The sequence below is a fragment of the Macrosteles quadrilineatus genome, unplaced genomic scaffold (assembly GCF_028750875.1).
Source record: "Macrosteles quadrilineatus isolate MER2022 unplaced genomic scaffold, UCM_ALF_1.0 Scaffold_8__2_contigs__length_117827958, whole genome shotgun sequence".
Classification (NCBI taxonomy): Eukaryota; Metazoa; Arthropoda; class Insecta; order Hemiptera; family Cicadellidae; genus Macrosteles; species Macrosteles quadrilineatus.
This window is the reverse complement of record NW_026542601.1, coordinates 83,939,444-83,953,776: the sequence shown is the minus strand read 5'-3', so window position 1 is coordinate 83,953,776 and position 14,333 is coordinate 83,939,444. Positions and strand designations below refer to the sequence as shown.

Sequence of the window (14,333 nt, the reverse complement as noted above, 5' to 3'; positions counted from 1 at the left end):
AGACTTGTATATAAGGAACTAAAAGAGTTATTGACTATTTTTTTTTTAAGTGTTCTTTTTCACACAAACAGTATCAACAAATATACATGCAGTACACTAGGATTTACTTTCTCGATATATCTCCTCCATTTTCATTTTAATACAAAGTATCATTAAAATAATTTATTTCATGGAATGGTTAAAAGTGTTACACCCGAATGAGAATGGGTTTAGTGTAAATCCAGCTCATGAACTCTGCAAACTGTATTACAGGCAATGAAATAAAAAATATTTCCTAAGTATTTAGATTACAGTTTCTCACACTTGGGATTGCTAATTTTGAGTAAATATGTATCTGATAATACTGCATACTAAGATGGTTCCTAAAAGAATAAAAAATTAATAACAATACTAACCTGTTAAGGTTATGGCAGTATAGTGGTTTGGTGAGTAACAAAATCAAACTATATGAGTTTTAAACCTTGTGTTCCAAAACTTAAATCAAACCTCACAGTATTAGTACCAGGAAACTGTTTAAAACATTAAATAATTACCTTGTAAAATATAATTGGACAAATTTGTTGTTTAAAAAGTAAGGTGTTTGTTCAATTTACCAGTTCAATTCCACAAACAGTATACATCTGTCAGTCCTACTCAATGCGTTGGTGCTTGGTAGAAATGGATTCTTATACAGTAGACTCCCTCTCATCCGGACACCTTTTCAACGGACATCGGTTTAACCGGACTACACTCGGCGGAAAATGACATCTCTTTAACCGGAAAATTTGTATCACCACATCGTTTTAACTGGACTAGATCGGCAGGAAGTGGGCGAAACTGAAACAACTGTTCTCATGGGAAAATTTGAGACCAGTGATCACGTGTCTAAATACAATGCCCTCCTAAATTTAAGTCAAATACTGTATACAGTATGCTTTTAAACAGTACGTTTTAATGAGTTTTTGGGGACGTCAGTTTAACCGGAAAAAAACCGTTATCTGGACTGGCCTCGGTCCCGAGGAGTCCAGATAAGAGGGAGTCTACTGTACAAGGTTTCCCAGACCACCCGGCCAGCTTCTATAGCTCCGCTATGAAAGCAAATAGAAACCTAGACGTGTACATTTACAACAGCAAACACTTTGACACTTTAGGTATCCGGTATATATATAACCAATAAAGGTTCCAAAAACATTAAATGCAAAAATATTAGCTAATTTTAAGGGCTACAATGTGGTGTGTGTAAAACCCTTATTGCCACTTGAAATTTTTTAGATACATAACAGCTTTTGAAATTTATGAAAAGTTTGGAAATGTGTAACATAAGTAAAAGTTTAAGAAAAGGGTTGAAGAGTTTTTTTGAAAGCTCATTTAGAAAAAAAAAGTGTTATCAAAATTTCACCTCTTTGAAGGGAAAAGTAGTTCAAAGGTCTAATTTTTGTACGTTTTTAAACACCCTGTGAATAGGAATGAAAATAATTTAAAACTTTTCATTAAAATACTCAGGACCCAAATACCTTTAAAAAGAGGTGTAACACGACCCCCTTCCCCCCACCCCCAAATCTGCCCTTTTGATTGCTTTTTTGGGTTAAAAAATAATTTTGCTGAATTCCTTGGGGTCAAAATAGAGGTTCCAGTTGCAATCAGGTTTCTATGTGCTTTCATATCGGGGCTATATAAGCCGGTCGGGTGGTCTGGGAATGTCTGAATAATTATAGTCACATATTTTGTTTTAAGTTTTGCAATCCTTCCAGCAAATATGTTTTCTTAACATCAGCATCAACAACTTAAATTCAAAATAATTTATCGGATATTAGTTTTGGGAGTTTGGGAATGTAGACAAAGTTTTTTTTGATAGACATATCATTTACACTTTCAAGCTAAGTGGACTTGAGGTAGGTTTAAATCAGCCGGATTCAAACAATCAATAGTACCAAAGATGTCAAATACTTATAAGGTATTGAATCATACTAAGCATGAATTTGTCAGATGCAAACTTAGTTTCAGAGGTCTTAGAACTCAAATCGAATGTATTCTTTACTTCATAAACAACACTCATATACTAAATTAGTTAATATTCCATAATTAAAGGCAATAAAATAGTATACACAAAAACAGAACTTAAATTAGAGCTAAAACTTAATATTTGGAACAATTTCTCTATCACAAGACTTTTCATCAGTAGGCAATGCATTTCCTCTTTTACAATAATAATCACAAAATTAAGTACAATACTAATAAACTAGAGTAAAACGTTTCTTTCTCAACATTGTAAAAATTTACTAAAATCACAAAACAGTGCTATAGTACTATTTGAGTTAAAAATATTTTTCTGAATTAACCGGTATTGTAAACAGAGAATCATAGATTCATTGATTCAAGCATCTGCATTCTACAGGCTAAGATGTTTATATCGTCAAGCTAAGCCTAAAGCAAGTTGGTCTAATATCGAATTTATAATCATACAACCATCCCTGCAAAATTATTGCCAACTTTGAGCAAGTAAAAAGGATCAACTAACTAATGATATTATGAGAAATATACATCGGAGATCTATACATACCTAAGCCTCATTAATCATATAAACTACAATGTGTAAGCTACTATTTACAAACTATTTCTAACCTACAATGTGATTAATTTCAATCACAATAATTTACTGTGCAACTAGTTTGAAAATATTACAATTGACAAAAAAAATTACTGAGTTTTGTAATCAGGATTATATGTTCACCGGGAAAGGTTACAAAAAATAACCATACAGTATCTTAATTATTAATTGTGTGCTGTTGAATCCTTTAAAAATCTATTAAATGCTTATAAATGTGCGCAGCTTGATAAAACCAAACTTTAATTTGTTGAACACAACTATTTTAGTATACATTATAGGATTAAACGTAATTAATATAATAGAACATTACTCTTGACTAACTAAAATGTTTCATATGGAATAATGGAATGTATTTTTTGGTCTTTTCTGGAAAATATACTCACGTTTAGTCGTATTATTTTTACCCTTCACGTGTTTTATTATCTTTTATCTCAAAGAGATTATATGCTTGTAACATAGTAGTCATTTGTTAAACGTAAGCCTGGTAAAGGGAGTTAAAATTATGTTATATACTGTTTGTTTGTTTGAGATTTTTGCCGAAGCAATCTCGACACCTAGAAGCAATCGGTCCACCCGATGTAAAATATTCAGCTGGCAGGCCTATTAACATTGGTTATTTTTTGAGTTGGGAAAAACTTATATTTTTACTTTTTTTGGGATGAAACAAGACACATGTTATGTCAGATATTTTTAGCTTATTATTAATTAGTAAAAAAATTATTTTCTGATTATGTGGATGATTTTTATTGTCTGGTAAAAATATTGGTGGTAAAAAGCACTTGTGGTGTAATAATACAAATTTATCTACGTTGGTGGGAATTCTACAATATTCTTTGAGAAAAATTTCAATGAATGAGTAAACAATAACAACAGATCAAAAAGGACCAGTCTTTGGATAATCAGTTAAAATCAGATATGTTAAATCATACACTGAGGTGTGATTGGATATCACTATGTTGTTTCAAATAAGAAGCGTACATCTGTCGAGCCATGTTTAACACTTTGTTGACATCGTGTTTACGGACCATCTTATCGAAATGCATTGCCATTTCATTGTAGTCCATCCCAGTTCGCATAATTAGATCTCGATGTTGCAGCAAAACTGTAATGCAAAGAAACATAAGAAATGGATTACCACCTCCGAAAACGTCCGGGCGTGGAAGCAAATTACTCCCTTTCGCTTTAACGGAATCACTAATGTCAGAATTGAGATCGTCACAAGGCCTCGACACTGAGGAGACGTTTCCATTCACGTTTGTATTTATTTCTTCTAAAGTTTGTTTTCTCCGAGCCAGCAGACTCGAAGTTCCGTCACTGGACAGGCTGTTGTCCAAGGGACTTTCAGTTCTGGAAGAAGTAGTTGTATCACTCTCATGTTTTTTCAACAATCTAATTGGTGTAACAGATTTAACGGAACTTCCATCTGTTTCTATTATTTCCCCGACAGTCACGTCCATTTCTAGCTCTGTTTGTTCATCGGGCGTCGTAGCTGTTCTCAAAGGATTCTCCCACACAAACACCTCGTCTCCGAGCATTGGATTCCGTTTGTCGCTCCCAAACACGTGTCTGTCCAAACTCTCCAATTCCAACCTCAACTCTCTCGTCATAGAAGTTGTCATCGGAAAATACTCCGTCGAATCATCCGGAGAACTTCCGTCATCCTCGCTTTCTCGCTTTTTCTCAGCATTTGTGTTAACTTTTTTGAGTTTGCCACTCTTATCGAAACTGAGGAACTCGTTCAGGTTTTTAACTACACGGCCAGAAGGAGGCTTTTCAACTTCTTGTGTTTTCTCCAAAGCTGCCTCGTCAAGGCTGTTGAAAGGTCGTGTTTTTGGTTGTTTGGCGTGTTTGGCTTTTAAGCTAATGCCTTCATCGAGACTGAGTGATGCCCCGGAAGTTTGTCGTCGCAGAGCGCAGATCTTTGTGTAAGCGTTCTCCCTAGGTCGAGGACTCGGAGGAGGGGGAGTTCCGAGAAACTCCTGATCAAACAGTTTGATCTCCTTCTCTGGAGGCGAAGGTGGCAGAGAACTCCACATCACTTCCAGCATCCTCAACGCATCTTCAAACGCAAACTCTCGCTTCATTTCAAGCAGCAGCCAACGGTAGCAGAAAAGCAGATCGTCAGCCTAATGGAAAAATAAATAACTCAAGTAAACATTTTACATTAACCTTTTTAAAATGACAGATGATTTTTTTACTATGACACCACAGAATATTAATAAAAGTTACAAATGATGTACTGTAAAGTCTGTTTATGGAAGAACATTTCAGTTGGAGACAATAGTCTGGAGGGTCTGGAATTAAAGAATGTTGTACACAGTTACTTTTGGTATTGAAATACAAAAAAAAGTTAAAACACTTTAGAATATTTTTATACACTTTTTGGAAAGTAAGCAACTAAATAATAGCAATATCTGTAAAATTCTTGTTCATATATGACAAACAAGATATATCACTGAAAAAGTGATTTCCTTGTACATTTTGCTGTTTGCAGATAGTGACATGAAGATTGTATATCAGACATGATTAAAAAGTAGCTTCTAAATAAATTTAGTCAAACGTATAAAAATATGTTACATCGACAAATTTTCTTATTATATGCAACAATTTCTTCTTTTTGCAGACCTGAAGAAGTGTTAAAGGGTCCTTTTAATCTGGCCCAGATAGGCCTACTGAAGTTCAGATGAATTTAAACTTCTTTAAGAATTGATCTTTTGTAAAAAAAAAAAAATTGTATCCATTAATCGATCTTTCAAGTTGAATGGCTTTTAGAAGCAGTTTTCAGCTGTTTTTGTAAAGTTATGCTCACATAGGTAGAATTGACAGTGCAAAGTTTGGGTACGTTACTATCTGGTGTCTATAGCCAATATAACAGCTTTTATATGTTACTGTAGGGATGCAAAGTGTGAAAATATCATAAAAAAAATTAAATTTAGACATTTACCATTGTTGTTGTGTTCTTTAAAACCCATCATGCAGACAAGTTTTCGTTCTGAACTTTTATCCTGAAAGTGTGTTAGGCCTAGTGATTTAGATTGTTAAAGTTTAAACAGTTTATTTTAACTGCAGATAGTTTACTTCTCCCATGATTTGCAAAATTTACCATTTTAAATTATTGCCAGAACTACTCATCAAAAATAAAATACCTGATGTGATTTGAGGTATGAGTAGAAAGCGTTGTCGTAATACATAAGGCCCTCCGCTAGATGTTGAAACCTCTGAGTCATAGTGATACCGTCGAGCAGAAAGTTGGGAGCGAGTCGTCTCATCAGCGCACAGAAACAGATGTACGCTTGAGCCTCGTCATTCATCGTGACTAACAGCGGAGACGCAAGATCTGACATGCCTTGACAGTAGCTGACGGCCGGGTGATTGAGAGCGTACCTGCAAAGTAAACAATTTATAAGAATAGTTTAAACTGTGAAAACATTCCACATTTTGTACTGGGTTTGATGTAAATAATTATAGTAAAACAAACGTTGGGTACCTCAGGAATATTTGAGAGACTAAGTAGCTTAGATTTGGTCAATCTTTATTCTTTAGGTGTAATCTGAATAAAATTGCTACCTAATCAGCATATTAAATTTAGATTAACAGGCTTATATGTGAAAAAAATACAAGAGTCAATAAACACTAGTTGACACTCACAAGAAAACATGTCCGGGAAGAGGGAGTCTACTGTATGAGATAAAGAGAAAGTATGGTTGTCTTTAGGCCTGGCCTAATGGTCTAAATAATTATTAGAATAAATTTGGGCTGGACCCACAAAAAATAATAAATATGGACTTTTCCCATAAATAATTTTAATGTAAAATGATAATAAGTTGTACTGCCTGATACCCTCAAGTTTACTAAAAATTACATTCAAAAATAAAATCAGACAATATACAGTAAAGTAAAGCGCGCTTACGTTGTTAAAATATTGAAGAGAGCAGCTATGTTTTTGTTGTCATCACTTCCTGCGTAAAACACATGGTGTCTGTCTGTTCGCAGAACATCCTTGCGTACCATACTGGTGACATAAGCCAAGTCTCCTACCATCTGGAACATTGATATGACACTTTTACAATCATGTATTTAGTCGCTAGTCTTAAAACTTGAAAGGAATCAGAGTCGACACATCTTACGGGGTGTGCTTTATGCCATACAGTAGTTAGACTTCAATATAGTGTGCACAAACGCTGAACAGAAGTTTAAAAGTACTGGTTTTGTGAATAGAAGAGTCACAGAGGTTCTGACATGGAAACATAAATCACTCATGGAAAGAATCAACATCACATCAACTATTTAAAAAATATATATCATCCTGTACGAAACAACTAGATTGAGCTATGAATTGAACCTCTAAAACAAAGAGTGTTACCAACCTGGCCATTTTTCAGCATTTCTCTCCAGGTATCTCTAAGTTTCTCGTATTCTGCAGATTTTCTTTTCATGTAGTCCATTCGTTCTTTTCCTGACATACCTTCTGGGTAGACATTTAAAATGTGCTTCCAGATAACCTTCCTGGAAAAAACTCACAATTAAATTTAACAAGGATGTAGTCTTAAATCTTTGTGAGTTCAATCATAGTCATGTCTGTATTTCCCCCCAATTAAAATCCAATCACATGATTGGATGAGGGAAAATAGTTTCATAATAAACTCAATGTAACGATACAAAAATTATAGACAACAGTTTTTCATATTGAAGCCTGGGTGCTCGTATTTTTGAAAAACCTAGACATATGAAATTAATATGCTTCATTAGGTTGCTCAGTTGATCAAGTAAGCAGTGGTTGTATTAGTAGTCTAGGGATTTATCACTGTACAATACCTGAGACTCGGTTCAATTCCTCCGAAATAAATTACTGCTCTTAGTTCCTTATCTCGCACCACTTGTCCGATCGGGTCTAGGAATGTGCGGAACTCAGCGTCCGTGAGTGGAGGGCGGGGAGGGATACTGCTAGGGGCAGGTGCAAACGACGCTGTTTGTTCTTCAACCAAGTTCAACGCCCTCTGTACCATGTTAAAAGTCCTCTCAACCTAAAAAAGTTACAGGTAAATCAAGAATTTGTATGTTCTTTTGTAAATAATAACTTCCAATCTTTGTGTATTTTACTAGATAGAAACAAATTATTTTCCTTGGGAGATTCAGGAGATCTGTTAGATAGCCTCTTTAGTTGTGGTTTCATTTACAGTTTTAGTTAGCCTATGGGTATGGTTGTTTGGTAGTTATTTATTATTTTTCAAACTATTATATCTACTATAATCAACTACCAGTAGTGTGAAATTAATTTAATCAACATTTTGATATTAATTATAATGTACAAAAACATATTTTTTTAAAGGCACAAACATTTATTAGCTGTATAGCACACAGCCACCTCATGGGCTTTGGATGGGTCACAGAGCACAATGGGAGTGTTTTGTGACCTATCCAAGGCATTTGACTGTGTCAACCATGATGTACTTTTAAAAAAGCTAAAAATTTATAACTTTTCAAAAGAATCTGTTTTATGGTTGACTTCATTCTTGACAAATCGATTTCAAAGAACAGTAATTTTTAAAAATAATGAAAAATCAATATCAGAATGGGAAAAAATTACAGTTGGTGTTCCCCAAGGGTCAATTCTCGGACCTTTACTCTTTATTTTATATATAAATGACTTGCCTAAAAATGTTTCAAACAACCTTGTTTTATATGCCGACGATACAACTGCAGTTGTCAAATCTAAAAATGATTCAGAACTATCTCTCAAAGTTAAACAAGCCCTATCGGAATTGGAACGGTGGTTCAATATTAACGGTTTAAAAATGAATCAAGAGAAAACCCAATTGGTAAAGTTTTATACTGCTCAGGCAAGAGAGTTTAGTGACCAAAATTTATGTGTTCAAGATGATGCAAAATTTCTCAAAATTGTACGTAGACTCAAATTTAAATTGGAACAAAAGCATTGAAAATTTGATTAGTAGACTGAATTCGGCATGTTATCAAATGATATGTTTAAGAAACACAATTGACTTAAAAACTCGTTTGATGTTATATTATGCATACTTCTATTCGATTCTTCAGTATGGAATTGAATTCTGGGGCTTTGCATCAAACATCGATTTAATTTTTAAGATACAGAAAAGGTTTTTAAGAATAATGATATTTGCACCTTGGAGAACATCATGTAAACCTATTTTTAAAGAATTAGGGATAATGACTGTTCCGAGTTTAACTATTTTTAAAACACTTTTGATGGTGGAGGGAAATTTTGAAAAATTATGTACGGTAGTGAAAATGTCGAGCACAAGTACGATACTAGGTTTAAATATAATTTTCAATATCCGCGGCACCGTCTTTCATTAGTAGAAAAAACTCCGACATACATGGGCAAAAAATTGTTTAATAAATTGTCTCAAGAGCTCAAAAACAGAATACAGTCTAAGCATTTCAAGAGCAGCCTTACTAATTTTCTTTTAAGGAAAACATATTATAGTATAGATGAGTTTTTATGTGATCAAGATGTGTAATTATTTCGTATTTTAAATGCAATGTTTTAATTTATCTATTTTGTCTACAACAATTATTTCTATTTTCATAGCGTTAGTTTATTTTTTTCTTTTATAACTCCTTAGTTTTAAGGTATTTGTATACTGTATTGACAATGTCACCTGTTTTATAGCATTGCTATATTTTGTAAACGTTATGTGACAATAAAGATTTATTTATTTATTTATAGCTCAGTGGTCAGTGCTCGCCTAGTAATCAAAAGGTTGCCAGTTGGTCACTGGACTTTCAATAAATGGTCCTGACTAATGAAACAGCTGGTCTTAGTCAGTAACAATACACAAGGCATCACACACTCCATTATAACACTCATCCTTCACCCATATTTGGGTTAAAAACGCACATAGGTGGCATCCCCATCTCAAATCAATATGAATATGAACATTTTGGGAGCTAAGCCTGCCTGACATCTCCCACTTCGTCAGTAAATCTCGTTTTCTAGTATGAATTTATAGATGGTACAATAACATTTTGTAAAAAACACATGCATAACAATGTTTTATACACACTATAGACATTTTGGAAACCTGAGCCTAAAGACGAAGGTCACCTGATAAGTTACCCACACTGAGGAAGGATACAACTCACTTAGTCCTTATCTGGTGACATTGCCCTTGGCCAGGCGAGGACAGCTGATAATGGTTCTCCTAGTTTGTGCTATCCTCAACCTTATCAACCAATAAACTGAGACCAATGTTATATATTTTCTCATATAGAACACCATAGAGATGTTTATATTTTATTGTTAGTCTTTGATTCTTTGAAGAAAAAGACAATTAGCAATAAATATCCCTGCCACAGCAAACCTGGAGACTAAAGGAATTCCCATTTGCCTGAAATATTTTATTTCCTTAACATGTCAGACTTATTCCCAAACAAAATGGCATTATGTTTAATTTCTTTGTACAACCCACAGCCTTTTTTTTAAGAAAAACCTATTAGAGATCAACAATGACACAAGGATTGAGAAGGAGATATTGTATCCTTGTTTCAATAACATTACAGAGATAATGAACCAAACGTTCGACTTTACTCACGTGGTTCATGATAAGTCCCTGTAGTCGAGTCTGTCTGCTCTCGGCTGGTAGAGGTTCTGGGTTGGAACTCTCTACCCAACATTCCTCACACTCACGGGACTCTGAGAACGGCTTTAAGTCCACACGAAGGTCTAGATGAGGCTCCGATGAGCTGCGATACCATAGGATATGTGAGAGCAATACATATTGTTAAAGTTATGCACTGCTTTTATTCACTTTTTTTACCTGAGTTCTACAACAAATTTAGTTCTTTTACAAACTCCTACTGAGGTTGTGTAATTTAAAAGTACAATAACTAGGGAAATATGATTTGTTTTTTCTACAAATTGTTGATTGCTCCAATTATTATGCTAACTATCAACGTATCCTTTTCAAATGGCAATTGGTAAGGCAGAGACTGGCACTCCAGGGCCGTATTTCCCAAACGGTGGTTGCCAGGGACCTCACTTCCCCTCAAAGGAATCTTTTTTTCTAGTGAAAATTAATTTCACAGATGATGAGGTAGGGGGATTAAATTTGGAGCGCAACTTTTTCACGATTGACAAAAGCGTCTACGAAGATTGCACGATCCAAATCACAATTTTGCCAAGATTACGTGACACGATCATGAAGTTACCAACAGCTAAATATATTCACGATTACCCCACGAACACTAGAGAAGTTCATGATTTCGCCATACTCGCGGAAGATAAAAATTACTTCCCAAATGCGGAAGATGATCTCTATTTCGTCGTGACTGCAGGAAATAGGTCAGTTCATGATTCCTTCACGATAGCAGAAGTTCACTATTTCACTGCAACCGCAGGGGGCGCTCACCATTTTCCACGTGCCCAAGGACAATGGTGTCCATTTTCAATTTAGTTCTTTGTTAGCGATTTTGCCAAGTTTGACCTGATCATTGTATAACAATTAATTTTTTTTTTTTAATTCTGAAGAAACCCACTTTGGCCCAAACTGATTTTGTTCCGAGATCTTAAGGTCAACCTTTTTTAATACAACCCGAAGTAAAAGGTTTTGGCCTGAAGAACCTTAATAATATTATAAAAAAATTAAATGGAATTATTTACTAGCTATTATTGTAGGACTATTCACTGATTAAATCTTAGAAAACAAAGGGTTAAGATCGTCACATAGAAGCAATACTACGTGTATTTCTAAACCTTCTAAGCTCCAGCGCTTGAAGAATCAGAATAGGTGTGAGCCCCTGGGAACCTCATGGATCGGATTCTAAATACGGCCCTGCTGCCGCTGACCCATTGCCTTATTTACATTATTCATTGCTAGGAGTTATTTGTAGCATTGATTGGGATTTAAAATCTGCCCACTTAAGGTATTACAGCCTTTTAAAAAGGAACTCCATAACCCTCCACTTACTACGTAAGCTGATCAATAAAGTGCTTTTTGAAGGCAAGTTTATTCAAATATTTTAATTTGAAATTGCCAATCATCTCACCTGAGAAATGCCGCATCCAAGTCCCAGTCCGACAACAATGAAATGTAAGTTTCTTGTTTATAGTCATCAACCACTCTATACCTCACAGTAAAGTCGCTGGAATAATAAATGTAACTTTGGTTATGAATTAATAAACTATAACTTACTTGAAGAAGGGATATTTGCAAAACTTTGTCGAAAGTCATGTGAGAGAAACATGTAGCCCACCATAACCAAACAAATATCCCCAACCGCAGCCAATTAATACAGAACCTTATAAGAAGTGAAACCATCATATTAAAAAAGGCGACACTACGAAGATTGCCACTAGCACGAAGATTTGCCAGTTCACGAAGACTTGGATGGCGACACTAGCACTTCCTACATAAATCTTTGTGAGCTACCGCTAGCGGGAATCTTCGTAGCGTCGCCTCTTTTAATATGGCAGTTTCGCTTTTTATAAGGTTCTCTATCGATTGCTGCAGCTAAGCTGCAGACTGAGCAAATAATTAAAATTTGTCTGACTGGATTTTAAGGACAAAAATTGAAAAAAAAATTTTTGAATACAATGAAATAATTCCACAACTCCCCGTTCCCATGACCCAAATTTGCTTGTTTGTGAACTCAATCAAGTTTATCCAGCTCTCGCTAAATTTTCACCAAAATTACTCAAGTTAACGTTTTTAATGACACTCAAAAAATTGTTTAACGAATACTGGTAATGTTTTTTGGCCTCTGGGGATATTAAAATAAAAAAGTAAATCAGTTTTAGGTCTAGGTCTATGCCGCCTACGGTAATAGCCCTTTCCGAAATACGCTAATAGAACAAAAAATATTTTTAGTAGCCTATTTTTTAAACAAAAATATCTTAATGTAGAAACTGTTTTAGGCCTATGGACTAAAATTAAAAACAATAAAAACTGTAGTCCTATTTCAGTACTAACAATCTTGTGATTCTTAAGGCTGTATATAAAAGAATTAAATAGGTTAGGCATTGTATTTGTTTGGCAAAGAGACCTTTGCCAATTGAACCTTGAATCAATTGATGTGCATACCTTTCAATATTATTACACACAATATTTGATCTCCATTTTCTCCATGGATCAATACAAATTTACCTTGATCTTTCAGATTAGCTTTGTTAGGTATTTGTTTAGCTTGAATACTCCCACCAACTTAACTTAACTTTAAATTTAACACACTTACCCTTTAATATCGAATGCTTTTGCTAGAATACTTTGCAGCACTTCAAATGAAGTGATTTGAGGGTCTACACTGAACTTCCTATACTCCGGAGGCAATACACCTTCACATTTCTGCAAAAGAAAAGAATTGTGACAAAGAACCTAGACCTATCTGATGAAAACCTAAAATTTTAAGTCATTTAGATTATACATTTACAGTTTCAAAAAATAGTTAGGCCAAACAGTCTAGTAACTTGAGTGTTTATTGTATGTAGCTCACTATGTAACGGCCCAGTATTACAACTACAAGACTAATGCAAACTAAACTTCTGCCAGGGTTACATTTTTAAAATAAGCAGATTACATATTGTTCAAGTAGGGCCTAGAATAAGTGCATGTATGAATGTGTGTACTTTTAGACTTTTTGAGTGAAAAGTAATATGTTTTTCAATCAACACTCTTTAGCAGAACAAGACTAGGCCTACGGTGAATATAAATCAAAGTCATAGTGTTTCCCTATCCCGCTTTAAGATAATGGAAAATCCTGTTTTATTCCACCTTGAGTTTTCCTGTTCTATCCAAAAAGAACTTTTTGACATATCTTGTTCAAAAATAGCTCTTTAAACTTTGCTACTTTGGAAAACAGCAAAATACAGAAAATTAAGCGTCATGGCCAAAAATCCTGTATCATCCCGCATTCCGTTAGAGCTTATAGTCTAAACCTTTGGCTATCCTGTGTATGGAAACACTGATTCAAATAACTACCTAATAGACTGAGGATGGCGCCACTTTTTAGCAGAAAGTAGTTGCGAAGTGCTAATAATCCATAGTCACAGACTGCAGTCCTTATGACTTTTAACCAGGTACTTAACGGTAGGCCTACTATCCTGTTACAGGGAACATTAATTATTATCGATGATTTCTTTTCGATATATAGATATTTTATTTTTTGATCCTAAATTGATATGAACGTACTGAAACATTTATTTAAATAAGATAACTATGGATTTACTTGATAAAGACAAAGGCAGACTTACCATCACTTTTACTCTTACTGCTTCTCTTCTGTAGCCAAATGGACTTGAAGTGTTTGCCATTTTGTCTTTATTCTTTTCCTGGGTGCATTAGGCTAATATTGGTGTGTATGCAATTTGAATGCAAGTAATAAAATCTAAAACCCAGATCAATATCTCTAGGATAAAACATCATGGAAAGAATTCCAAGACAGTTATCTGCAATAATTATAACAACTATGAATGCTTAGACCAAGATATACACAGCTGTATTGTTAGAAAATATACTAGATACGTGTACTAAAAAGACATCAACAGACTTGGAAATTACACTTTCAAGAAACAATTTGTACTTTACACACTCAAAGTTTAAATCGGCCAAATATTAATTCATACACATACCTACATTTTAACTGTTAAACACAGAATTACCTGTAGAGAAACAAAATCATTATTTAAATTTATTTTAACCTATGAGTTCTGAAAGCATCCATGACTGACTGACAGAGAAAACTCTATAAATGAAGAAACTGACGTTTCTGA

At 34.4% G+C, this 14,333-nt stretch overlaps 1 protein-coding gene across 3 annotated transcripts; it reads right to left on the bottom strand.

Annotated features, from left to right (window-relative positions):
- Positions 1-1,802: 1,802 nt before the first annotated feature.
- LOC129001565 (TBC1 domain family member 25-like) lies at positions 1,803-14,314 on the bottom strand. Of its 3 annotated transcripts, none has more exons than XM_054428899.1 (10): positions 14,223-14,314; positions 13,815-14,009; positions 12,800-12,909; positions 11,615-11,710; positions 10,162-10,312; positions 7,403-7,611; positions 6,955-7,093; positions 6,498-6,628; positions 5,734-5,971; positions 1,803-4,713 (listed from the first exon to the last, which is right to left on the bottom strand). In XM_054428899.1, the coding sequence occupies exons 2-10, from the start codon at positions 13,872-13,874 to the stop codon at positions 3,511-3,513; spliced, it is 2,337 nt and encodes a 778-aa protein (XP_054284874.1). In that variant the 5' UTR covers positions 13,875-14,009; positions 14,223-14,314; the 3' UTR covers positions 1,803-3,510. The 3 variants fall into 3 exon arrangements, with proteins under 3 accessions (XP_054284874.1, XP_054284872.1, XP_054284873.1); XM_054428897.1 differs by having other exon boundaries at positions 14,193-14,301; XM_054428898.1 differs by having other exon boundaries at positions 13,815-13,948; positions 14,193-14,279.
- Positions 14,315-14,333: the final 19 nt, after the last annotated feature.